The sequence below is a fragment of the Podarcis filfolensis genome (genome assembly GCF_964270895.1).
Source record: "Podarcis filfolensis genome assembly, chromosome: 1".
NCBI classification, from domain to species: domain Eukaryota; kingdom Metazoa; phylum Chordata; class Lepidosauria; order Squamata; family Lacertidae; genus Podarcis; species Podarcis filfolensis.
The window spans coordinates 98,110,518-98,137,351 of NC_139604.1; the positions used below are offsets into that span (position 1 = coordinate 98,110,518).

The 26,834-nt window shown below is 40.1% G+C and overlaps 1 protein-coding gene across 1 annotated transcript in view; it reads left to right on the top strand.

Annotated features, from left to right (window-relative positions):
- AQR (aquarius intron-binding spliceosomal factor) overlaps window positions 1–24,325 on the top strand; it is a 55,961-nt gene extending 31,636 nt beyond the window's left edge. The window contains exons 22-35 of the mRNA XM_083610681.1: window positions 401–470; window positions 1,917–2,027; window positions 3,979–4,088; window positions 7,216–7,351; window positions 8,193–8,402; window positions 9,658–9,795; window positions 10,693–10,764; window positions 11,298–11,485; window positions 13,079–13,250; window positions 13,731–13,901; window positions 15,407–15,492; window positions 16,198–16,372; window positions 17,014–17,127; window positions 23,807–24,325. Coding sequence (XP_083466807.1) covers window positions 401–470; window positions 1,917–2,027; window positions 3,979–4,088; window positions 7,216–7,351; window positions 8,193–8,402; window positions 9,658–9,795; window positions 10,693–10,764; window positions 11,298–11,485; window positions 13,079–13,250; window positions 13,731–13,901; window positions 15,407–15,492; window positions 16,198–16,372; window positions 17,014–17,127; window positions 23,807–24,073 — 2,020 coding nt within the window. The 3' untranslated portion in view covers window positions 24,074–24,325. The remainder of the gene's footprint in view (window positions 1–400; window positions 471–1,916; window positions 2,028–3,978; window positions 4,089–7,215; window positions 7,352–8,192; window positions 8,403–9,657; window positions 9,796–10,692; window positions 10,765–11,297; window positions 11,486–13,078; window positions 13,251–13,730; window positions 13,902–15,406; window positions 15,493–16,197; window positions 16,373–17,013; window positions 17,128–23,806) is intronic.
- The last annotated feature ends 2,509 nt before the right edge of the window (window positions 24,326–26,834 follow it).

Genomic DNA, 26,834 nt, shown 5'->3' on the forward strand with positions numbered 1-26,834 from the left:
TTAGCAGTAAGTATCTAGTCCTTTCAAGCTCGGTGATAAAATATGCCTTCTGACGTTGATCAAATTAGCTGTTTTGGTCAATGGCTTTGCAATATCTAAATTACACGTGATGAACCATCACTTAATAGTTTCAGAACAGTCATGTAATGACTTGGAGTACTGTAGTGTTATCTCAGCCCTAAAGGCAGAAATTGATTTCTCTTGATATTTGTGAATTCCTTCATCTACCCAAATAATGTAAAAAGCATATTTTCTTTAAGCAAGTTCAGGTCTCCTTGACTGCAAAGAAAAATAACATGAAGGAAAATATTCATGAAGACTATATTGAATAAATTCATATAACTTCAGTTTATTGTCTCATCCTCTGGATTAACTGAATTTACTTTAATTCAATTTTCAGCAATACAATTCAATTTACCCATACACAGATTGAAGCTATACGTGCAGGAATGCAACCTGGATTGACAATGGTAATGATGCATATTATTACATGTTTCCTCTTTTATTAACAAATTATGTTTTTTAATATTGGCTAACCTCTGAAGTACATGCAACTCTTATTTCTTCTGCCCACTGTGTAAAATTAAATGGTGCCAAAAGCTTGGTGTGCTCCTTAACATTGAGTAGATTTGTATTTTTCACTAGACGCTTAAGTGGGGAAGGAGAGGGGGGAAATGGATTTTTTCTCATAAAAAATAAAGCTTTACCCGCTGACCAAAACATTTCCTTTGACTGGAAATTTTTGTTCCATGTGGCAAGGCCAATATCAGTTTCAGTAATCAGAGTAATAGTTTTATTAGATCAAAAGCATTTTTAATGGCTTTTATGGGAGCAAATTCCTCTCTTTGGTTTTTCTATGAGGTTTTCCCTTTTTGGAGATTCAGGAAATAATAATAATAATAATAATAATAATAATAATAATAATAATAATAATATCTATACTCCGCCCATCAGTCTGGGTTTCCCCAGCCACTCTGGGCAGCTTCCAACAAAATTTTAAAATACAATAGTCTGTTAAACATTAAAAGCTTCTCTAAACAGGGCTGCCTTCAGATGTCTTCTAAAAGTCTGGTAGTTGTTTTTCTCTTTAACATCTGGTGGGAGGGCATTCTACAGGGCGGGCGCCACTACCAAGAAGGCCCTCTGCCTGGTTCCCTGTAACTTGGCTTCTTGCAGTGAGGGAACTGCCAGAAGTCCCTTGGAGCTGGACCTCAGTGTCCGGGCAGAACAATGGGGGTGGAGATGCTCCTTCAGATATACTGGACCGAGGCCATTTGGGGCTTTAAAGGTCAGCACCAACACTTTGAATTGTGCTCGGAAACGTACTGGGAGCCATGTTCACAATAGAACCGTTAAATCAGATGTTGGGGACCTCCAGCCTACTGGCCAAATTTGTCCTGGGAGGCTGTTTTCCCTAAGCCACACCCTGTCATATTATGCTAGCTTTGGGGCAAGTAAAGACAAATGTAGAATCAGCAGTTTTAAAAGTATACTCCTGATTGTTTTTGGCTATTGGGTACATTAAGGAGTTCTGCCAATGCCTGCTGAAAGCAGGGCTTGCATGGCCCAGCCACCTGTCCAGGTGGCCCATTGGGGATGGTCAGGATCCAGCCAGTGGGCTGTATGCTGTTTGCCACCCCTGCATTAAACTCTTTAAATGTGTCTTCAACATGATAATGTATACAGCCCATGCCCAGATGGCCAGAATCTACTTAATTATCATTCGGGTCCTTGGGATTCCCTTGCCAATTATTTCTTCTCACCTTCACATGCATTCACATGTATGTTTGTATTTACTCCTTACCTATGGGTAGTGTTGTTGTTTTTTAAAAAAACCACTTACAGCGCTGTCCTTGCCTAATGTATACTTTCTCAGCAGTTTGTCCCCCAATGAGAAATTCCTTTTCTTTTTGTAGGTGGTGGGGCCTCCTGGTACAGGCAAAACTGACGTGGCAGTGCAGATAATCTCTAATCTCTATCACAACTTCCCTGAACAGAGGACCCTGATCGTTACACATTCCAATCAGGTAAATGAACGTTGTGCCCTGTTATTCCTATGACTGTTCCTCACTTCCGTTTCAGAACATGTAATGCAGCTTGCAGGCGGTCCTTCAAAGAGTTTTATCTAACTAAAATAAAAAGAAAAAGGTAAAGGACCCCTGGACGGTTAAGTCCAGTCAAAGCCAACTATGGGATTGCGGTGCTCATCTCACTTTCAGGCTGGGGAAGTTGGAGTTTATCCACAGAAAGTTGTCCTGGTCATGTGGCCAGCATGACTAAACCGCTTCTGGCCCAACAGAACACTGAGACAGAAATCAGAGTGCACAGAAACGCCATTTGCCTTCCCGAAGCAGCAGTACCTATCAACTTGCACTGGCGTGCTTTCGAACTGCTAGGTTGGCAGGAGCTGGGACAGAGCAATGAGAGCTCACCCCATCACAGGGATCCAAACCAGCGACCTTCTGATCGGCAAGCCCAAGAGGCTCAGTGGTTTAGACCGCAGCACCACCCGCGTCCCTGCGTTTACCTTTTTATCTAGCCTTTTTATGTGCCACTGTGGAATGGGAGGCTTTAGGCTCTGGTGAAGCTGAGCAACGTCTCAGCAAGCACCGTGTGGTACTGCATTTTAGACTCAAGATTTTAGCCTTAAGACAGCATCTCCATGCCACATAGAGATGCTGCCATCATGTTGTATGATGTCTTCACATGTATTCTGCATCATTGACTTTGGGGAAACACACCATGGGCCCAGTTTGCATATACAGTGGTACCTCAGGTTACATACGCTTCAGGTTACATACGCTTTAGGTTACAGACTCCGCTAACCCAGAAAGAGTGCTTCAGGTTAAGAACTTTGCTTCAGGATGAGAACAGAAATCGGGCTCCAGCGGCGCGGTAGCAGCGGGTGGCCCCATTAGCTAAAGTGGTGCTTCAGGTTAAAAACAGTTTCAGGTTAAGTACAGACCTCCGGAACGAATTAAGTACTTAACCTGAGGTACCACTGTATCACTTAGCCATAGTTTGCTTTTTTAAACAAACAAAAAAGCAAACAAACAAAACATGAGTCAACCACAAGTTGTTCCACTCCTGTGGTTACGTGGTCAAAACAAACTGTGATAAAGAAAGTGTCCTGTTTTTACATTTAATCATTAAAACAAACCAAGGTTTGTAAGCCAACAACAAACCATGGCTTCAGCTCAGCTCATGGTTTGTTGGCAGTAAATGAACCATAGTTAAGCCACTTACCAGGGTTTTGGCATTATGTGTGAACCCTGCTAAGTGGCTTAACTATCGTTTTATATGATACATAATAATTAATAAATCACAGATAAAATAAATAGCTAAATTATGTATCTGAGTAGGCTTGCTGAAATAACTAAATAAAACAGCAGGTGTCTAAAAACAATATAGTGAGGGCACTGGCCTAATGTCAGTAGGCATTGGACTAGATAGGAACATTGCTCTTTTCTAGAAGGGTTTTTATCAGCAGGTTTAAATCTTATACAGTCATACCTCCGGTTGTGAACGTGATCCGTGTGGGAGGCACGTTCGCAACACGCAGCGTTCGTAACCTGAAGCGCCACGTCTGTGCATGCATGCACGTGATGCAATTCGGTGCTTCTGCGCATGCATATGACATCATTTTGCGCTTCTGCACATGCGCGAATGCCAAAACCCAGAAGTAATCCATTCCGGTACTTCCGGGTTTGGCGCAGTCCATAACCTGCAGCGTTCGTAACCCGAGCTATGACTGTACATAGGTGTATGCTTGGCCCAGGTTGGATTGAAAGAGGGGTTGGGTCCTTTGGAATCAAAAGGCAAGCTTTCCTTATGGTCCCCAGTGCAAATAGCCTCTTCATATTTGTTTCGTTTCAATTTCTACCAAAATAGGAATGGTTTTTCTAACATCCAGGGTTTCCCCGTAATAGCATCTGGATTCCTAAAATCTACTTTCCTGTTGCTCTTGTCAATCTCCAGGCCTTGAACCAGCTGTTTGAGAAAATCATGGCTCTCGACATTGATGAGCGCCACCTCCTGCGCCTTGGTCATGGGGAGGAAGCGCTGGAGACAGAGAAAGATTTCAGCAGGTGAGCTGATAGCTCATAAGAAGCAGAACCATGTAAAATGTATGCACATAAGGAAGAAGGGTAGAGAAGACCTGATAATCGTTTGTTTTTATGGGGGTGGTTTTCTGTTGAGTGGCTTGATTTCTCTGAACAGCTGAAGGGTACTTTATTTCTGAGTCCTGCAACTTGTCCAAAAGCTCCAGGAGTAATGGAAGCAGAGTGACTCCTGTAGACTGTTTCCCTTGAATATATAAGGGAAGTTGCTGTGAATAACCAAAATACAAAAAACCAAATACAAAACCATTTCACAAAAGGGATTTAATCCCCGCCCCCCGCCTTACAGTAATAGAACCCAGGGTCATCCAGTGAAAGCTGAGTGGTGGGAGATTGTATTGTATTGATCTTTATTACGGCCATTGGCCCATCACACGACAGTTTCCCATACCAACATAATGTACTTAAACCTCCAAATTTAAAACCGCCAAAAACTTACAAACAGCAGACAAGAACCAAAGCAAAATAAAAAACAAAGGACCAACATCATACATTACAATAAATTTGTAACATAAATATCGCCCTCTGCTTATAAATTAGTAAAAGACATCCATGGTGATATCACCTAAATACAACCTAAAACATAGATCATAGTTTAAAGGGATTATCCGAGCTGCACAGGAGTCCGTTTCTCTTCTTTAGGGATAGGACGCTGATCAAGAATCTGGCAACCATGAGTGATCTTAGGGGGTCATCATCATTTAATAGATATCTCAGTTTGGCTTCATTCGTATCATCGGCAATTCCCTTTAGATATTGAGCGAGAAACTTGCTCCTGGCCGATGAGTGAAGAGCACAGTCAAGAATTATGTGATGCAATGATTCCGGTGCCCCACAATTACAATCACATAAGAGCGATATCTGTCCATTGGAGAATCTATTTCTCAGCACGTTCGATGGGAAGGTGTTGAATCTTGCCTTTACAAAGGCATATCTATGAGCCGAAGAAGTCAAGGAATTCAAATAGTTTGGGAGCCTTAAGAGGGGTAATAAACCAAGGTTTAGAGGTGAGCAGGTACCATTGCCCAAGATCATTTTCTGCTGCAAGTCCATCTCCTCTAGTTTACAGGTTACTGTTCTTTTAGCTGGAACTATATCCTGCTCTAGTAATTTGGATGGGGAGATTCCCATTGCCGTAATTTTCAGTTGTAAATTTTTTACCCATGGGCTCTGGAAATCATCTCTCCACATACATTGTATCAAGTACAAGTTTGGGAGACTGTGCCATAGAGATAGCCAGTGACAAAGTATGTGCTTCCACAGAGCGTTTTCCAGGGATACAATATTAAGTTCTATGTGTAGCGCTGAATTACTTACACAGTTGGGCAGTTTCAATATCCCTCTTAAAAACTGATTTTGAATAACCTCTAAGTGAGATAAGTTGACAAAAGTCCCCCAAATTGAGATGGCATAAGCAATTGTCGGGATCACCTTGGCCTTGAAGACTTTCAGCGCCGATGGGATATGAAGGGCCCCATCGGTGAAGAAAAATCGCAAGATCGCCAAGGAGATAGCTTTGGCTCTGTTTGTAACATAGGTTACATGGGCCTTCCATCTAAGGTTATGTTGTAACCAAACTCCCAAGTATTGGAATCTATAGACTTGTTCGATGACTCTCCCGTCAATTCTCCAATTATGGAGTTTCCGGCTCTTTGAGAAAACTAGGACTTTAGATTTTCCATAATTAATTGTAAGGGAATTTGCGTTACAATATGATCCAAAAACTTTTAAGGCCCTCATAAGACCTACTCTAGAAAAAGAAAGGATGACTGCGTCATCCGCATATAGTAACAAAGGGCAGCGATAAAGTGCTAGGCGTGGTGCGTGAATCTTTTCTTGAGCCTCTATTAGGGGAGTCCTCATGTCGCTTATGAACAAATTGAACAGGAAATGGTGGGAGATTGAAATGAAAGAAGAAACGTTTTCACACAATGCTTAGTTAAACTGCAGAATTTACTACCCCAAGAATGAGTAATTGATTTGCATAGCTTTAAAAGATTAGACAAATTTATGGTGGAATTTCAGTGGCTACCAGTCACAATAGCTATATTGCCTCCAGCATCAGAGGCAGTGTGCTTCTATAATACCAGTTGTTGGTGATCACAACAAGCAGGAGTATGCTGTTGTACTCAAGTAGCTGGGGTAGCTCTGTTGGAAGAGCACGAGACTCTTAATCTCAGAGGCGTGAGTCTGTGCCCCATGTTAGGCAGAAAGATTCCTGCATTGCAGGGGGTTGGACTAGATGACCCTCATTGTTTAGTCGTGTCCGACTCTTCGTGACCCCATGGACCAGAGCACGCCAGGCACTCCTGTCTTCCACTGCCTCCCGCAGTTTGGTCAAACTCATGCTGGTAGCTTTGAGAACATTGTCCAACCATCTCGTCCTCTGTCGTCCCCTTCTCCTTCTGCCCTCAATCTTTCCCAACATCAGGGTCTTTTCCAGGGAGTCTTCTCATGAGGTGGCCAAAGTATTGGAGCCTCAGCTTCAGGATCTGTCCTTCCAGTGAGCACTCAGGGCTGATTTCCTTAAGAATGGAGAGGTTTGATCTTCTTGCAGTCCATGGGACTCCAACACCATAATTCAAAAGCATCAATTCTTCGGCGATCAGCCTTCTTTATGGTCCAGCTCTCACTCCTATACATCCCTACTGGGAAAACCATAGCTTTAACTATACGGACCTTTGTCGGCAAGGTGATGTCTCTGCTTTTTCAGATGACCCTCATGGTACCTTCCAATCCTACAGTTCTGTGATTCATGTCCCATTGTGGGCTTCCCATTGGCATCTGGTTGGCCACTATGAGAACAGGATGCTGACTTGATGGGCCTTTGGCTCTTCTTGTGTTCTTAAACTGCAATGCAGCTTTGAAAACTATGAAGGAACTCCCTTGTTCAGAAGTAACTTGCCATTCACTTTGGAAGGTGGTTGTTTGCGAAACAAAAGTTCAAATCTTTCTCAGGTGCTTAACACTAATCACAAGATACTTTGTGTGTTTGCGTCCATGCAGCTTTTTCACAGTCCAGAATCAAATTGGTAGTCAGCAAAACTGAATCAACCATGTACCTCATTCTTCACTGTATTAATCTGATTTGCAGGTATGGAAGAGTAAACTATGTTCTAGCACGGAGACTGGAGCTTCTGCGGGAAGTTGGCCGATTACAGGAGAGTTTGGGGGTCCCTGGTGATGTTTCCTATACTTGTGAAACAGCTGGCCACTTCTTCTTATATCAAGTAAGAAATTAAATAAAGATCAGGCGTGAACATAGCATTTTAAGGAACTTAGATGGGGAATTGGGATGAAGTTCTCAGAACTTGGACTGAAGAACCCGTTGTTTCACTCTCAAATGCAAATGGCAACTGAAGCTATAATTATGCTGTTACTTCTTTTTGTTCCTATTGTTTCCACCCTGTGTGCGATGAGTCATAATTAGAAAGGCCAATGTTCTTGCTTTGTGTGACTTTTGGCAAGGAGTCTGAACTGGCGTACCCTCTCTGCCTTGATTATATATTATATAAGCAGTAACCCACCTTGAATGTTGAGAGATGCATTCTAAAAGAAAAGAAAATACTTTTTTATTATTTGCAGGGGATCTCGGTGAGATGTTTCATATTTCCTAATGAAAAAAGTTATTTCAGTGTATTTGTAGATATGTTACAATATGGACTTACAATGGCAATTTAAAATGCTGATCTTGTGTTCATAGACTAGGGTCCAGGGATGCACAAGTGAAAGGTACTTTCACATCCCCATAATGGGTTTGCTGATTTCTGTCTTCCAGCTACATCTCCTTGGATGTCTTGAGTCCCACGCTAGAGAGGGGAGACTTTAGAGCAGGCATGGCCAAACTCGGCCCTCCAGATGTTTTGGGACTACAATTCTCATCATCCCTGACCACTGGTCCTGTTAGCTATGGAAGATGGGAGTTGTAGTCCCAAAACATCTGGAGGGCCAAGACGATCCAGTAGAGTATGGAGAAAAAGGCCTAGTGTTCTGTGCAAAACGCTTCGGATTCTGGCCATAGTAAATACGAGATTGCAAAATAGCAATGTTAATGTGATCACTTTTTTCCAGGTAATGTCTCGTTGGGAAGAGTATATGAGCAAAGTGAAAGTTAAAGGCAGCAAGCCTTCAGATGTTGCTGATATCTGCAGCTTCTTTCCTTTCCATCAGTATTTTGCAAATGCCCCTCAGCCAATTTTTAAAGGCAGATCTTACAATGAAGATATGGAAATCGCTGAAGGATGTTTTAGACATATTAAAAAGATATTCACTCAGCTCGAGGTAAGGTTTATAAGAAGTTAACTGTGGCATTCCTTTTTCTGTTATAGAGAGGGGGGGGAAGTTCTGATAATGAAATGAGTAGCACTTCATATACTATACACACTATGTATACTGAATTTTCATAAGGTCCTGTAAATTGAAACTTGTCAAACAGTAAATAATGTAAACTTGGAAACTTTCTTGGGGTTGCAATTCTTTGAAGAGAAACGGTTGTACAAAAGATCCAGCTGCATTTGTGTGTGTTAAATTCTATTACTATAACGTATCCTATCAGGAGTGTTTTAACACCTGAAATGATAAGAAAGATTTATTTTTAAAAATGTAAGTCATTGGAGATATAGCAGTATTAAAGTGCTTTTTTTTTTTTACTTTGATGAGATTGTCCTAAAAAATAAAGACTTATTTGAAGAATAGGGTTGAACAAAGGGAAGATGGAGCCTAAAACAGTAATCTTGGAAATACTAAAAACCATATGCAAAAATAGAATCAACAATTGGTGGGGTGCTTGCTTCTAAAAGCAAATATCTTTTTTCATTAAATGATTATGCTATTCAGTTAAATGAATGAAATTAGAAACATATATACAAAGTAGGCAGAGTTTAATAAGAGGCTATAACTTTTCTAAGATCCTTTTGTAAGATGTGGGTTAGAAAGCATAGATCAAGCAATATTTAAATCCATTTATGATGAAATGTTACTGGAACACCCTGCATGTTTGCGTATTTTGTCTTATGTTACTATTTTCATAGGCATTCAAAAAAGCCTGTCCTGGTGGTATTGTGAATATGATGCTTGTTTTTAATGTATCTCAAAATTAATAATAAAACCTGGGGGCGGGAGGGGAGAGAAAATTGATCTGCTCATCCTTGTGCTTAGAGGTGTTTTTCTGTTGATCAGGGATCAATAGATCATTGTTGATTAGGGATTCTCCTAATTTTCCCAAATGTGCCAATTTTGAAATTCTGCATAAAGACAAATGTATAGTAAGACAGATTGGTTGTCTATGCCCATCTGTGGAACCCTGCGATTGATTTTAAAGTAGGGAAGAACTTTATGCCCAAACATCTGTCTCTGACATTCAAATGAATGGGAAAATATGTGTGTGTGAGTTCCATCTGCGCTTCAGAGCACCCACAGACCCCTGGATTTTGCAACTGTTTTCTTTGGTGGCAAGTTGAAAGTCACACTGTTTTATTGTAAGCGTGAGTATTCTGCATTGTTTCACAAAAGTGTGGCTGTCAACTATTTTCTGTAGGAATTCCGAGCATTTGAACTGCTTCGCAGTGGACTGGACAGATCCAAATACCTGCTTGTGAAGGAAGCAAAGATCATTGCCATGACCTGCACGCATGCTGCTTTGAAACGCCATGACTTGGTTGAGTTGGGTTTCAAGGTAACTCCACTGTGGACAAAATGCTAAGGCTTCCTTGTATTAATTGTGTGTCATCTGCTGCTGTTAAGAGGGTTATAAAGGCAACAGGTAGGAGAAGGAATGCGTTGCAAGTTGGCAAAAAGGGTGGATGCTGGATTCAATTGGCCACAGCTTTATTTAGTTACTTAGCTATGTTATACACATAGGAACACTGTGGCAGAAGATCAGTACTATTCTACCTGATATGGACTGTGGAACTGGTTTGCCTGTCCAACCTCTTTTGTCCCTTGAGTACCATGGCTCAAGCCTCAGCCATGAAGATCTGTACTACACCATATGGATAGGTAAAGAGCTGGTCGTAGACCCAGAAGCCACCCAGATCTCCCGGATGACTCACACCTTCACCATCCTGGAGGGAAACTTACCAGAGCAGCCCAACTCTGAAATGTTCTCTTGTGCCAAGATACCTTCTAATAGTCTCCAATCTATGAGCCTGCTGCTCTTCCCTACCTACTTACTTTCAGGATCTGTTAGCAGGTACCACACACATTGTGAAGTCTAATTGCAGGCATACCAAGCCAAGAACATACGTTTCAAAGACATAGAAAACTCATTCAAATGTTGGTTGCATTCAGCATCCTGTCAGGTTTGAGCTTGGTGTAGCTTCACTATATCCTGACTAGACATGTTCATATCTTTCAGGTAGCTCTGTTTATTCAAGCAAAAAAATGAGAAACCACTACTCAGAAAGTCAAATTATACAAGTTTTACTATGAGCAAAATACATTATGCACATACTATATTATTTAATAAATTACCAGATGCTGTGTGCACACCAGTAAGCAAATGGCTTCCGATATGAACTAATCATTCCCACATTAAAACAAAAACTTAACATATTTCTCTTTAACCTCCTAGTATGACAACATCTTAATGGAAGAGGCTGCTCAGATACTGGAGATTGAAACTTTTATACCACTCCTCTTACAGGTAAGAACACTAGCAGCAACTTCAGTTTATGACCATTATTTCAATGTAATTATTTTACTATTTGTCCTTAAGATTGTATTGGTTAATAACATTAATTTTTTTACCATGCGTGAAAAAAGAAACATTCCAATTGACACTTTTGTTATGAATGTTGGAAAGCCTTACATATCAGGAACCTAACAATGTAGCTGGGCTTATCTGGATTTAAAATAAGATTTATTTTCAAGAATTTGCCTTATGTAGGAATGATTTGCACAGGGAAGAAGACCACATTACTTGCTTCTTAACACACAGTGGCCATAGAAGAAAAGACTGCAAGTGACAGTGTTGTAGTACAGAAGAATCTATTCTTCCTAACAGGTGTTTTTTTTTTTTGCACCTCTTCATTTATGAATACAGAATAAAGATGAAGCTATACATTTTTCTAGCTTTGAAAGTAATGTTCACCACAGTACAGTAAATATAGAGCTCAAAAATAGTGGTCACTAATAGTTCTAGCATTTCAACCCTAGCATCTTGCTTGTTTTCGATAGAATCCCCAGGATGGATTCAGTCGACTGAAGCGGTGGATTATGATTGGGGACCATCATCAGTTGCCACCAGTCATTAAAAACATGGCTTTTCAAAAATATTCAAACATGGAGCAGTCTCTTTTTACGCGTTTTGTCCGTGTGGGAGTGCCAACTGTTGACTTGGACGCTCAAGGAAGAGCAAGGGCAAGGTAAGGCAACAGGAAAATAAAAATTATAGGAGGTCTTGTATGAAGGAAAACTATCCATACAGATATTGAAGCCTGTCTTGAAGGCTATGTATGCCTAATGATTACTATAACTAGTTTTTCATAGCGGTGGACTTTTCTCTCTTGTCAGTTTCATAACAGTAGCCACTCCACCTTTTACAGTGTTCAGATTGTAATGCTAAGGTTATTGAATGAACTGAAGAAGGCAAATAAGCCATTTCAAATCATGCATTACTTCTCTAGGCTATAATGATGGAGGAGGAGCATGCTGTGAATTGTGCTCAGTGACTCACTCAGGTGATACGCAGTGGTATCAGCAAATACAACCTGAAGTGAACATTGTTTGTAGGTGAATAATGACTATCAGTTCTGTTCTTTAAAGCCCCCTTGAAACATTGAAAGGAATTTTGTATCAGTATCCAGTGCACTTAACCCATTATTGCAAATATTTATGCTTGTGCAATGGAGCATTCTATCCTCACCCTGAAACCTTCTGGTTTGGAGGGTCGTGTGAACCCCCCAGAACAGATTTGGGGGGGGCATGGGAGAGGATAGAGTGAAAGTTCTGTTGAGCAAGCATAAATCCTTGCACTCACACAGCGGCCAGATTTTGACCGTTGGGCAGGGTCACCCACCTATCTGTCGGGATTCAAGCCTATATCAGTAGTAACTGGCAACTCTCCAGGCACCCAGCTTGATCTCCTGTTGACCTCCCTGTCTGCATTCCCCAGCAAGATCCAGGCAAGGTTGCGATAGGCAATTCTTCTCAGCGTGAGAAGAACACCCCCCCTCTTTGTTGCCCCCCCCCCGGCAGGGGAAAGAGATAGACAGAAACATATTTACATGCCTTTATTTCTGTCTTTGCAGCGTTACAAAAAACATGACTGCTCTCTTCAAGCTCCAGCAGTCGAGTGAGAAACACTTCCTGTACTTCCTGTACAGGAACAATAGGAAGAGCTCATATTACACTCTGAGCTAATTCCGGTGCTTCGCACTGTGAATTGACTGTCCCTATGTTTCCCACGGAACAGTCCCAACATTCCATCATGTGATGTTTTCAAGCTAGCAGCTCGCAGCTGCATTGCTTCTATATCGTAACACTATCAATCCCATGGTGTCACAAATGAAATTGAGGGATTTGGCGCTTTGAAGTCCCAAAGTCAGGACTTCAAAGCACAAACAGGCAGCAAGATGCTGCTTAAAGGAAGGTCCCCTCCTTTGTTTCAGCTGTTTCACTGCAAACCCCTTTAAGTGCTTTGAAATCTGTGTTGCATCTTATTCTACTTATTGGTACAATTCCAAGTGTTGGCGATTACCTGTAGCAATTTAAATATTTCAGACCTTACAGGAGTCTGGTTGTTCTAAATGTGTTCTCCTTTTATTGTGGTTCTCATTTTGCAGAATTGTTCTCCTTCCTTGCTCCTCACTGTGATCCAACAAACGTGTTTTGTAATAATGTATTTGCTTTTCATGCATGAAATTGATTTTAAAAGCGACATGGATAAATAGTAAAGGAATATATTCACTCATGTTGACAATTGACAATAATTGTCTTCAACTCTATTTCCCATAAAGCTTATGCAATCTCTACAACTGGCGTTACAAGAACCTGGGTAACTTGCCACATGTGCAGCTCTTGCCAGAATTCAGAACAGCAAATGCTGGTTTCCTGTATGACTTCCAGCTCATAAATGTAGAAGATTTCCATGGCGTAGGAGAATCTGAACCCAATCCTTACTTTTATCAGGTAAGGGGGAAACAATTCATAATAGTTTTGGTACTCACATCAGGGTGTGTATTTACTATGAAAACAGAATGCAAGTTTTAGTTTTGTAATATTAAGTTAAATTGCAAGCACTGGGCAATAGAAATCTTCCCTCCATCACTACCACCCCAGCGTACAGAAAAAATATATCTTATGGGTTGCGGGTGATGGAGACCAGTTGCAGTTCGTGCCACTTGGCTGGAAGTGGGAATGTTCCTTTCTGAGAGGTATATGTAAATACGTGTGCATATACATCTGTATACTACCATAGTGTCTTAAAAAATTGTCACTATACAGATGCCAATAGCATTTAAATTTCATTTTTTCGCTCTCAGGAAGTCATATCAAGGAAATGTCTTTAATAGGCAGGAGTCATGTTCTCCCAAGTGGTGGTTTTGCTCTATCCTAGCTGCATGAATATTATCTGACCAAATGCATAAAACAAGTTCCTCTCCTTTGCAGAATCTTGGTGAGGCAGAATATGTTGTTGCACTGTTCATGTACATGTGCCTGCTAGGATACCCTGCAGAGAAGATAAGTATCTTGACAACCTATAATGGCCAGAAACACCTCATTCGGGATATTATTAATCAGCGTTGTGGGAATAACCCAATGATTGGAAGACCAAACAAGGTAACATTCCAGATACTATTCACTTGCATCTTCCTTCCTTCCTTCCTTCCTTTCATATATTTATAAACCAACCTACTAGTAGGATTTTTAGTTTGTTCACTGGTTGAGCTGATTGCCGCCCTTGGATTGGATGCCACTATGTCATTTGTTGTTTTTCCTGTCTAATGTTGAGCCTAAAAAGCAAATTAGGCACAGAGATTCTAGCTGGTGAATTGCAGGAGATAATATAGCAAATTATAATTAGATGTCAGATTTATATGCAAATGGATTTTTGAGTCATTAGTTCACAAAAGGCATAGCTTTGTATCTTGCAGGAGAATATTTTAATTATTCAAGACTTGTTCAAAAGCAAAAATAAGCCCGGAAATAGAGCACAAGATGTTATAATGGCTAATTACATTGCATAGGCTTTTGCCAAGGCTTGCCCCATAGCGGTATTTATAAGCAACATCAATTAAGATTAGGAAAACTGTAACCATTAGTAGCTACATTTCAGGAATCACATTACTATGCAAGAACATGATATACGGCGCCTCTTAAATTTTGCACAGATGTTTTTTGATGAAAACATTAAATTTTAAATAAGCAAAGTATGCATTTTCTTTGTATTCCGAAAACAGTGTAGTTAAGGCACACATCTCTGGTTTTAGTGCATATTTCATCATTTTTATTGCATAAATGGCCTTTGGTGCATATATTCCAGGAATAAAACAGTACCAGGTACTGCATATGTCACCAACTAAAAGCTCCAGTTTTGCAGGCGTAGTTTTGGAAACATTGGATCTAACAATGGTGACGGTGTTCTCAGGCAACCCTTTGATCCCCAGGAAGGCCATTGAGACACTGTAGGATACTGTGGACCTCCCTCTGCACATGCTTTCTGGTAATATGTTGTGGTTCGAGAATCCACAGGGACCACAGCCTCCTTGATTCCCAGACATGCACATTTGTTTATTCATAAATCTTTTACATCCCATTTCCTCATTAATATGTGGATTTTTAAAATAATAAACAAGATTTGTATTGAAGTACATACTTAAATATGTATTTTGTCCCAGTGTACACATTTTTTGAGAAATCTATCCTAAAATAGACATTGTGGAAAAATTCAGAAAAGTGAGAAATCCAAAGGATAATTACATTCTAATTTGTATCTTAGTCGGGAGGTATAAGTCAGGTCAGTTTGCTTAAAAATGCAGATGAACAAAATTTTCCTCCATCCCTAACTCAGAAGCTGTGTTTGTGCATGCACAGTAATCTGGATTTCTCCGATTATGTCTAGGAGTTTCCATTACAAAGACGGGTGTTTTCCCCGTTGCCCCGTTCCTGTTTGCAATGGAGTAAATTTCCACCATCTTTTCAGAAAGAAGCCTTTCAGCTTAGCACCAAAAGGCCAGCTTGCTTTCACTAGCCTATGAAGCTGTACTTCATAGTTAATTTTCCAAATGTTCTTTGGAAATCTCAGTGAGATGCCAGTGAATTAACACTCCCCATGTTTCTGCTAGGTGACAACTGTGGACCGGTTTCAAGGTCAGCAAAATGATTATATCATCCTTTCACTTGTGCGAACTAAAGCGGTTGGCCACTTGAGGTAAGTAATAATGTATCTTCGCAAAGGGCAGAGTCCAAGTAGTGTCGTGTAGTAGTCATAAAGATGGCTCAGGCAGAGCTCAGTAGAGCCTTGCTTATCTCTCACCCATTCATTACTCAGAATGTATTTTCCTGCATGTAGAATCCTCCAAACTGCATCCACTACACTTGTGTGTTTCGTTAATAAGCACACCATCTTGTGATAAATTTAATTGGGTATCATTGGTGCTAAACCTCAACTGGATTTAACTCTTGCAAGGATGACTGATCAACCTACGCCTTAGTGAGATGTGGATTACGATAATCCCCATAACGGTAAATTATCATTCCTGTGGTATTTGAATATGCATACGGATCCGCAAGTAATAATTGGAGTTGTTGATATTGTATCTAAAAGGTGAGGTCATTGTGATCAATGGCATCTCCAGAGCTTCGTAGGAGAAAGTGTGCAGTGGTGGGGAGGCAGACCATTAAGTACCTTTAACAGTTGAAGAGGAAATAAAATGTTTTGCAGATTTTCCTATGTCAGATCAAACTGCCACCTAATGGTGCTTAATATATTATCCCCATGACCTCAGGAGTAGAGCACAAGCCATGCATGCAGGAGATCCTAGCTTTAATTCTCAGCATTCAGGTAGTTCTGCAAAGTTTGTAGCAATTGTAGTTTATTCTAACAGTGTGTCAATTTCATTCTTATTTCTTGAAGGGATGTTCGGCGTTTGGTGGTTGCTATGTCAAGAGCAAGACTTGGGCTTTATATTTTTGCCCGAGTATCACTATTCCAGAACTGTTTTGAGCTGACTCCAGCTTTCAGCCAGCTCACTGCTCGCCCTCTTCAACTGCATATAATCCCTACGGAGTATTTTCCAGCAGCCCGGCAGGTATGGAGAGCTGTCTTGAATTACGTAAATACAGTAACAGTGGGTTGTATCCAAGCAGAGTTGCACTCACACAACAAGACTTCCCCTTCTTCTGCTCCCACCATGCGACCATGCGCCCACAAAATCTCCAATCCTTTGGAGCAATTTTTGAGCATGCACCGGTGGCAGGAGGGGGAGGAGAAAAAGATGAATTTTCATTGCAGAAGTGGAAGTCTGGTTGTCTGAACAGCACAGGGGGTTGCATGCTACCAAAGGAGTATAGCTCAGTGGTAGAGCATGTGCATTGCATGCAGACCACGTTTCATTGTTCAGCTATCTTCATCTTTTGAATGTGTTTGAATACCCGTTCTTAACTTCTTCAAGAGTTTTAATAGTTTGTTTTATATTTTTGTGAACTGCTTAGAGGTTAAGTGGTATATATGTTTTTATTAAGTAAGGTAAGGCTAGGAATGCCTGTTGCCTAAACTCATAGGGATCAGTGTAAACAATCCTGAGCTAGATGGACCAGTGGCTTCGCCTTTTCCTTCCTAAGGCATAACTTTTATTGGTAGGATTTTGAATATTTTATCTCACTACAAAAGTGCTCTTATGTTCATTTTTTTGCTTTAAATATCTCAATAGTACTTTTTCCCCTACTCTAGAATGGAGAACACCCATCTCACCAAGTCCATGTTATAAAGAATATGCCTCAGATGGCCAACTTTGTGTACAACATGTATATGCACATGATACAGAATACACGCCAGCACAGACAGGTAAATATTACTGAAAGTTGAGAAAACGTACTTTTAAAAATTGGGAATGCTTTGAGTGAAAGCACTCTTAATAAATCTTTGATAACAAGTAAGTTAGTAAATGTCTGACCTCTTCCTTTGAACTTGCAAAAGCAGTGTTTCTGAAATCTGTCATACGATTGGTTTCATACCTTCAGCATTAATTTGAGTCTTCATAACAATTTCAAACCTATTTTTGTAAAACAGGATTATAAGGCCTTACCACTGCCTTGATGTCCTCATGTTTAGCAAAACAAAAAAAGCATTCATTTGGAAGTCTGGCTGATTATGTTGATATAAATCTGGATAGTTTTTTGAGGTGGGGGGTGTCTTAAAATATTCTCTTGGGAGAAAAATAAACCACTTGATGCCATTGATCATCCTGTGACATGAAAAACACCTTTTGCATATTGGCTCTACTGTTCTGCTAGAACAGGCTTGTTGATATGAACAGGAGTTGCACTGGCTACATTCTCTGAAGAACAGTCTGCATGCTCAGTTTATATTCGAACACTTACAGGCTATAGTGCAATGACTGGATAACCTTGTAAGTCCATAACGTATGCAGACTTGCAGCAAATGCTCTGGTATGTATTCTCTGTAGCACTACTGAGATGTTATTTTTAACATCACATTAGTCCATACTTACAAAATAGAATCGAATAACCGTTATCATGCATGGATACCAGCTGCATCGCAGAAGGAGTCTCATTTTGTATCCGGCAGCATGAAATATATATTTTTCCAGGGACAAAGGAATCCCTTATTTGAGAGATTCAGCTTTCCTTAATCCCTATAATTAGTCTCCCCAAAATAGCATTTTGGCCACATATTAAGAGATCCAGATATAGTAATTTCAAAGTTTGAGTGTCGCTCTTGAAATCTCTCCTCTCCATGACATGGCTGTCAGAAACATGAGTTAATAGCAGATGCAATTTCAGTTTAATAGTGTGCGGAAATGCTAGTGTGAAAGATCTCATTGGAACAACGAAATGGAATAGTGGAAGAGATGTGGAGGAAGTTGGGTGGGGTTCTCTGCTATCTTTCCAGAGTTGGAAATGGATTTTTTTATTTAAAAAAGTTCCATTGTTATTTCATAAATACATGCAACACATATACCACAATCCAGACAAACAACAATAACAGTGTTTTAATACTAGAATTCTACTGGATATGTCTGTTCTTAGTTGGCCAGAGCAATTCTAACTCAAATTTACACCAGGGTCAGGGGATAAGACCCTGGTGATCAGCCTACAGAATGTGTGCCACATCCACTGCCATGCTGTTTCATTGTGGCACCATTTTTCTTTTGACTACTATGAGAAGAAATTAGTTGAGCCAACTCCAGAGCTAGCAGAGAGCTGTGGCATTTCTGTGAGGGTTTTGGGGAAATGAGCAGACTTTGGACATGGATTATCCACACATGCACTTTCCCCCTCCCCTTCTGCCAGCAGAACATCTCTGTTTATGTTCTTCTGCCATACCTCCATCTCTTACAACAGAACAACACTCATACAACTTCCCTTGGCATCTCAGGTCGCTTTACATTGCTCCGTAGGTCAACAAACCCAATAAACATTGACATTTTCTTCCCAGTGCTGGTAGAGCCTGTTCAAATGTTATATTGCCTTGTACCTTGAGCAGCAACTTGGGAGTCAGCCACTGTTTCCCCCCCACCTGTCCTTTGTTCCCTGTATTGTCCTTAGAATGTAACATCTGAAGCAAGAGTCTCAAATGGAATTTCTTGGTTTGAATGCTACTTCCTACATACAATGAAAGGAGGCGGTAGGAATTGTGAACTCCAGGACTTTCCCCCAGTCAGTGTACTGATGGAAGGGGGAGGGTTAACATCTCTGGAGTCTCACAGTGGTGGGATTCCTGCTGCAAAAGCACAATTCAGAGAGAAAGTCTAACTCAGTGGGAGATATGTAAACTCGCAGGCCATGCATTCTCTTCACAAAAGTACTATAAGTAAAATAAAATTACATAATTCTTTACACCATTCTCATCCCCCACATAGAGTCATTGATTGCAATGTTGGAATCTCAACTAAAGCATCCATGACAGGTGGCCACCCGACCTCTGCTAAAAAAATCTTCAAGTAAGGAGGTTTCCCAAGAGAGTCCATTCCACTGTGGAACAGCTCTTGCTGTCAGAAAGTTATTCCTGATGTTTAGCCAGAATCTCCTTTCTTGTAAATTGACGCCATTGGTTCAGGACCTACCCTCCAGAGCAGGAGAAAACAAGCATGCTCCCTCCTCCATGTGACAGCCCTTAAGATATTTGAATGTGGCTATCATATCTCCTCTTTACCTGGCTAAACATACCCAATTCCCATATAAGATTTGATTTCCAGACTGCTTATAATATTGGTCACCCTCCTCTGCACATGTTCCAGCTTGTCAATATCCTTCTTCATTGTAGTACCCAGAAATGAACACAGTACTATGGGCATGGTTTGACCAAGGCAAAATAGAGGAGTATTACTCAATCAAGACACTATACTTCTGTTGATACAGCCTAGAATAACATTCACTTGTTGTTTTTTTTGTGTCACGCTATTGACATGTTAAGCTTGTGATCTACTAAGACCCCTGGATCCTGTGCATCTGGTTCTTCCTGCCTAAGTGCAGAACCTTACATTTGTCCCTACTGAAATTCATTTTGTTAGTTTTAACCAAGTTCTCAAATCTGTTAAACTAATATTGAATCCCGATTCTGTCTACTGCGGCATTATTATTTTTTTTTAAATGATTTTTTATTAAAGGTTTTTATAACAACAACAAACATATAACAAATACATAAACAGACAAAAACAAAAACAAAACAAAAAACATGTACCATTTCGTATCTTAATTTCTTATACCTTTCTTCCCCGACTTCCTCATGCCTCCCTTTTCTGTATTCCAAATTCTTATCAATTGCTCAGCAAATCTTCCCTTATTTTAATTTAAATTTAATCTAATCTTCCTTATTCTCCTTGTCTTAACCCTTGCTAATAGTAACCATTTACTTTCCAATCCAACATCATTCTAACTTTCATTAATTTTGTAATATTTCTTTAAATAGTCCTTGAACTTTTTCCATTCTTCTTGCGCTGCTTCTCTTCCCTGGTTTCGGATTCTGCTCGTCATTTCTGCCAGGCCCATGTAGTCTATCACCTTCATCTGCCATTCTTCCAGTGTGGGTAGTTCTTGTGTCTTCCAGTACTTCGCAATAAGTATTCTAGCTGCTGTTGTAGCGTACAAAAAGAAAGTTATGTCCGTCTTTAACACCCCCTGTCCGACAATACCCAAGAGAAAGGCCTCTGGTTTCTTAGGGAAAGTATATTTAAATACCTTTTTAAGTTCATTATAGATCATTTCCCAGAATGCCTTAATCTTCGGGCACGTCCACCAAAGGTGAAAGAATGTACCTTCCTTTTCTTTACATTTCCAACATTTATTATCAGGCAAATGGTAAATCTTTGCAAGCTTGACTGGGGTTATGTACCACCTATATATCATTTTCATAATGTTTTCTCTTAGAGCATTACATGCCGTAAATTTCATCCCGGTGGTCCACAACTTTTCCCAATCAGCAAACAAAATATTATGACCAATGTCCTGAGCCCATTTAATCATAGCTGATTTAACCGTTTCATCTTGTGTATTCCATTTCAGCAGCAAGTTATACATTTTTGACAAATTCTTAGTACTGGGTTCTAACAATTCTGTCTCCAATTTTGATTTTTCCACCTGGAAGCCAATTTTGCTGTCCAATTTAAACGCTTCATTTATTTGATGATAGTGCAACCAGTCTCTCACCTTCCCTTTTAATTTCTCAAAACTCTGCAATCTCAATTTGTCCCCTTCCTTTTCCAAAATTTCCCAGTATCTTGGCCACTTCGACTCCATGTTTAACTTTTTAACTGCCTTAGCTTCCATTGGCGACAGCCACCTTGGAAAGTCTTTATAGAATCCTCTTGCGTCCAAAATACTTTTGGGAATGTCTTTAAAAATCTCAATATGAAAATCTTCGATTCGAAGGGTTGTTTGGAAATGCAGGTTCAATATTTTGTCTCGCTCCTCCTTTGATCTTAGAGTTATTAAGCAGTCTCTGGGTCTGTTCTTCCTCTGCCTTGCTCCCAATCTGAATGCGCTTTCTATCTTAAATTCTTCTTTGTCCAGCTCCTGCTTCCAAAAGTCAGAAAATTCTTTTGTCAGATAGTCCACCAGGTTGTCTCCTTCTTTTTCCGGCACAAGTCTAATCCTTAGGTTCCTTTCCTTACGTTGCATATCCTGCATAGAGAGTGCCAGCTCATACTCATCCAGCTTCTTGTACACTGGTGGAAACTTTTCCTCAGCAGCAGTTGCAATTTCTTTAGCTTCCTCAGCTATCTTTCGTGTTGTAGATGAATCTTCCAGTAGTTTCCCAATTGCTTCTGCATTTGAGTTCACTTTGTTCCCAAGGTCAGTTATACTTTTTGTGTTTAAGTCAATTTTCCCAGAGATTTCTTCAATTTTCTTATTTGTTTCAGCAACTTGTACTTTAGTTTCTGCGCCTTGCTTTTTTAGTTCCTCCAAAGATTCATTTATCCTCGCCAGTACCTTGGCAAATGATTCTTCTGAAGACATTGTTTTCACTTTTGCCTTTGCGACAACTGTAGTTCCAGAGGCTCCTGTTACAGAAGCCCTTCTTTGCATGGAAGGATCCACTTTGTATTGTCTGCCAGATCTCAAGGTTGTTTCTTGTGAATCCTCTTTCTCCTTACCATCTGCCATAACAAAGTCTTTTAGTCAAGGTCATTCCCACACTCTTAAGCTGTCAGACAAAAGTTCTCAAGCTTTAAATTCCACTTGTTGTTGAAACAATTTATAAATCCTCTAGAGGGCGTAAAGTCAATTCTTTTCCTTCAAATTAGTCCCCCACTCTCCAGAAGAGAACAAAAGTCCTCCTAGTTCCTTTCAATTATTCTTTTCTCTTTCTGAAGGATCCAAAACAGTAATCTCCTGCAAGTAACTTTACTATGTAACAAAGTAAATACTTCAGGTTGAGAGTAGCCAAAGTCAATTAAAGATACTTTTTTACCTTCTTATAGCAACAGTCCTTAGCCGGTTCCTTTTCTCCGGCAGTCCGATCCCCAGGTATAAGAGCAGTGGTAAATAGCTCAAATTCTTTTGAATTGGCAGGCAAACACTTTAAAATCTTCTTTCCCCCCCTCCTGCCTTCGGGGAGGGAGTTCTTTGCTTGGTGGTGGATTCCTTAGTTCCCACAGCTCTTTTTTCAAACAGTTACAGCTTAAATGTCTTTCGCTTTGATCTTGCTACAGAACGGAAAGCAGACTTCCTTTTTGATGCTTGTCCGTCTCGGTGCCCAATTTCTTTAATTTTAATGTCCAATTATGTTTTAGAGGTCAATCCTACTCACGGATAGTTGTTCTTTTTAGTCCGAAATCACCGGAAGAAATCAGCGCTCTCCGCTAATGGCGACGCAGCTTCGCTTCGCAGGCTGGGTGAAAACGACTCTTGGCACCGCTCCACACACCCTCCGCTGATCCGCAGCCTTTAAAAAGGCTATTTCACAGCGTCGGGGGGGCGCAAAGGTGCCCGCCGAGTCTCCGGTTCACAGGCTACGTGCCTGTGATTTTTGAGGGTCCCCGCTCCGCCGTAGCTGGCAGGACCCGAACCCACGAAGCAGATCTCTCCCGGAGCTCCGGGGGAGATCCGCCATTACGCGCTGGCGCTAACCGGAAGTCTTGTCTACTGCGGCATTAGCTACCCATCCCAGTTAGGCATCATCTGGAAATCCAATGATTTCTTAATCAAAGTCATTTATTAAAATGCTGAACAGCAATAGGCCCAGGACAGAACCCTGCAGCGCTCCACTTGTCACTTCTTCCTAGTATGATGAGAAACCATTAGTGAATACTCTTTTGGTTTGGTCAGTCAACCAGCTACAAATCCATCTAACAGTTTCTTTTCCAGCCCACATTTTACCAGCTTCTCTGCAAGAATATCATGGGGGACTTTGTCAAAAGCCTTAAGGAAATCAAGAAACACTATGTCCACAGCATTCCCCTGATCCACTCAATCAAAAAAGAAATGAGACTTGTTTTTTTAGAAACCCATGCTGAGTCTTCGTAATCACAGCATCCTTTCTTTCTAAGTGCTCACAAACCAACCATTTAATTATCCATTCTAGGACCAGTCAGTAGTTACCAAGGTGTTCTCCCCCCCTTTTTAAAAAAAGATGGGGACAACATTTTCCCACCTCCAGACTGCAGGGACTTCACCTGTTCTCCAATAATTCTTCAATATTCTTTTAATAATCAGATTCCTTTATAAGACTTTATAAGACTTCTGTGAATCACCTCATTTGTAGCTAGCCTTTTTAAAATTGCATCTCTCACTTGTAGAATCTCACGTCAAAGAATATTTTATTACATATCTTATAACCAATGACAGCTATTAAGTAGATTAATTGTAATTACAGTCAGCAAGCAGTACACATGGATTCTTGAGCAGCAACACCTGTATTCACATGCTAGTATATTATTGAATTGTATTGAAGTCTTCTGATTTAGGATGACTAGATTGTCCTGAATTGCATCCAAATATGGGTCTGTTCATAAAACAAAAAGCAGGCATTTTCATAATGAATTGTTTAATTTTCTTACTAGCAAAACTTGCTGCCTCCTCCAACACTTGTTGAAGAAATCGAAACACTTCAATCTCAGGAAAGTGAAGAAGTTCAGAGCAAAGATCTTGAAATGGAAACAGAAACTGAAGTCAAACCCACACCAATGGAAACTGCAGAAGAGAAAGTTTTCAATGAGAAACAAAAGGAAGCAGAGGAAATTGAGGAGGAGCATCGGAAAATGCCTGAGCATCCTGGAAGAGACAGTGATAGTGAAGACAGTGAAACTGAAGATGGCACAGAGAAATGAACTTTTCTTTTTCAAGCGGACACACAGAGATGACCAATCATATGTATATCCACGAAACGTGTTAGTCGGTAAAACAAGCAACTGTTAACCAAGAGTAAATATTAATGATACTTTTAAGTATCATTTATGACTAACAAATCGTTAGCAAAGGAGGTTTTTATACTTGTATTGTGTATTTAGTAAAGTGGGTTTTTTTATCAATCCTTTGTGTAACTCCCCTTTTTTGATACTATAAAGTTCAATTTGGAGAGATTTCCAGTCAAGTATTTTCTTTAATCAAATACAATGTAGATAGCTGGGGTGAGCATAGACCACAATATTTAGTCCTTATCCTGATTTGATGCTTTGGAAAAGAACACCAGAAATTGTACAACTTAGCTCAGGGTTGCCCCATTTTTCTGCTAGCAATGGAGTCTTTTATTTGGAAAAGCTTGCAGTCATGTCCTGTACAGTATTTGCATCTGAAGTGGTACACCCCAGGAAGTTTTATCACATGACCTGTTTATAATCGAAGACATATTAATTGTTTCTTTAGCTTGAGGGAGGGATGACGTTATAAGAACATAAACCCTGCTGGGTAAGGCTCTTGGCCCATCCAGTCCAGCATCTTGCCAGCCATAAGCTCATAGTTATATGTTTTAGTGACTCGGAACTATTAAAAAAAAAACACTATTTGCAGTTTTTTTATTGGATTTTCTAGATAGCTGGTGATAGTTCTGCTACATCAAAAGAAAACTAAACAAAAATCCAAAATCTAATAATTACATTTGCCTTGTGAGGTTCATGACTCTATTGACAACATGGTGTCTTGCAACACTTTGGTTTGTAGCTAGCGGGAGTAACGGTAGAATAAATGTGAAAAAAGCAAATATGCCTTTGATTTTGATTTCACAGGCAAAATGTTAAATAGATCAGTAAAATTCTACCAGAGTAGGTGTTCTAGAATCATTTTCAATTGAATATCCTTCTTTAAATTTCCAAATTTACAGCTGAGAGAAATCATCTTGGCAGATCATTTTACATCTATAAATCCTCTGGACAAGCAGTATGTTTCAAAGTTAACTATCATCCGAATTTCACCTTCTTTGCTGCCAATGTTGTATATTTGCTTGTAAAGTTGCCAATAGGATTGCTTTACAAAAAGATATAGATCATTAAAATAGCATTCAATCTTCAAGCTATATTAGATATATTCCATTAGCTTTGCCTCTGGTGGTGCAGTTTATCCGCATACAAAAATAAGCATAATATTTTTTTCCCTCACAACATCAGATATAGGATAGAGATATCTTCCGCTAATGAGAATCAATTTGTTCTCAGTCTTCCTTGCATTGTAAATTGCACAGAATCTACACTTGCTAATTTAGACACTTATTCATTTACATTCTTGAATTGCCTTGCCAGAAGAAAATAAAATTGCTTGGGAAATATGTGGTTCCATAGGTTCCACCATGCACAAAAATAAACTGCAGCTTTTTAACCTGTCACTGAGAGAGACCTAATGGTGCACAGCTTAGAGACACTGTGATACAGTTTCATAAACTAACATTCATATGTTTAATCAGGGATGAATGGTACAAGGCCTTCAGGCAACATGTGACCAGCTCAGCTAAGGATCGTCTGCTTTCTAACCTATTTTCTAAAAATATTCTAGTATCTAACAACTTATTTCTGCTGGTTTTTTTTTTTAATAAATCCCAACACTGGCAGGAACAGCTGCTGGTAGTTTGTATGTATTTAATGAAGCAACTTGAGATATTTTTGCTCATACTTTAACCTGGTGCCGGGATAAGAGTCTCAATAGCAAGAGTACATGGCCCAAATGAGTGCAATAAGCAGCTGGTGATATTTTGCAGATTCCTTTGGCAATTGGTACCTCTTAAAGTGTGGGGGCCAGCTCTTGGACATGTTTTGGGGACACTGAGCTGTGTGAAGGTGCCTGCACTGGCATTTGTCAAGCTGGTAAAGTGGGCATAACTTGTGAGGCATATGGGAAAAGTGCCCAGAGACACCACTTGGAAACAGAAAATTTTATTAAGTGTTTTATAGGTACATCATCTGCTATATAGAATATCCAAAGATGGATCCTAAAATTGAAAACTGGCCCGGTCATCGATGTTCTATCAACCATGGTATTCAGATTATGGGGAACTATGCACCATCCAGGTGGGAAACTGATAATAAAAGTCTTGGCACGTCAATCTTTACTGGAGATAAATGTGACAGGGCCCATTTATCAGCTATAAATTCCTGAATTACCAAGCAGCCGCGTTGGAGCAGTCCTGTTATGCGTCGCAAGGCGCTTCAGCATCCTGCTGCTTAAATTTGACATCTCTGTTGTCAGGAGAGCTATTTTTAGATTGATAGTCTGGGGACATGGAATGTTTACTAATTACTGTACAGGGAAAGGAATGGACTGTGAGGAGGGAGTGCTCCTTTTTAGCATTTCTAAGAGTGTTCTGGTGGCAGGGCAAACTGTTTAAAAGGGACTTTCTTAAAGTGAAGCGTTAACAGCAACAGATACCCTAACTGAAGTTGCCTTGTTGGCATGAGAGGTTAAGAAATTTTAAATAAAGTAAATATACCCAAGGACTGGTGCACTACGTCGGTGATAATTTCTTGGTGGATAAGAAGCAAATGTAGTTTTCACCCCAGAGGGGTCCCTTTTACTGCTGTTTTACTTTCTTCTATGTAAGTGAATGGCTGCTGTTTAAGAAATGCTACCCTGAGGCTGTCCCTCATGGAGGTGATGCACCCTGCT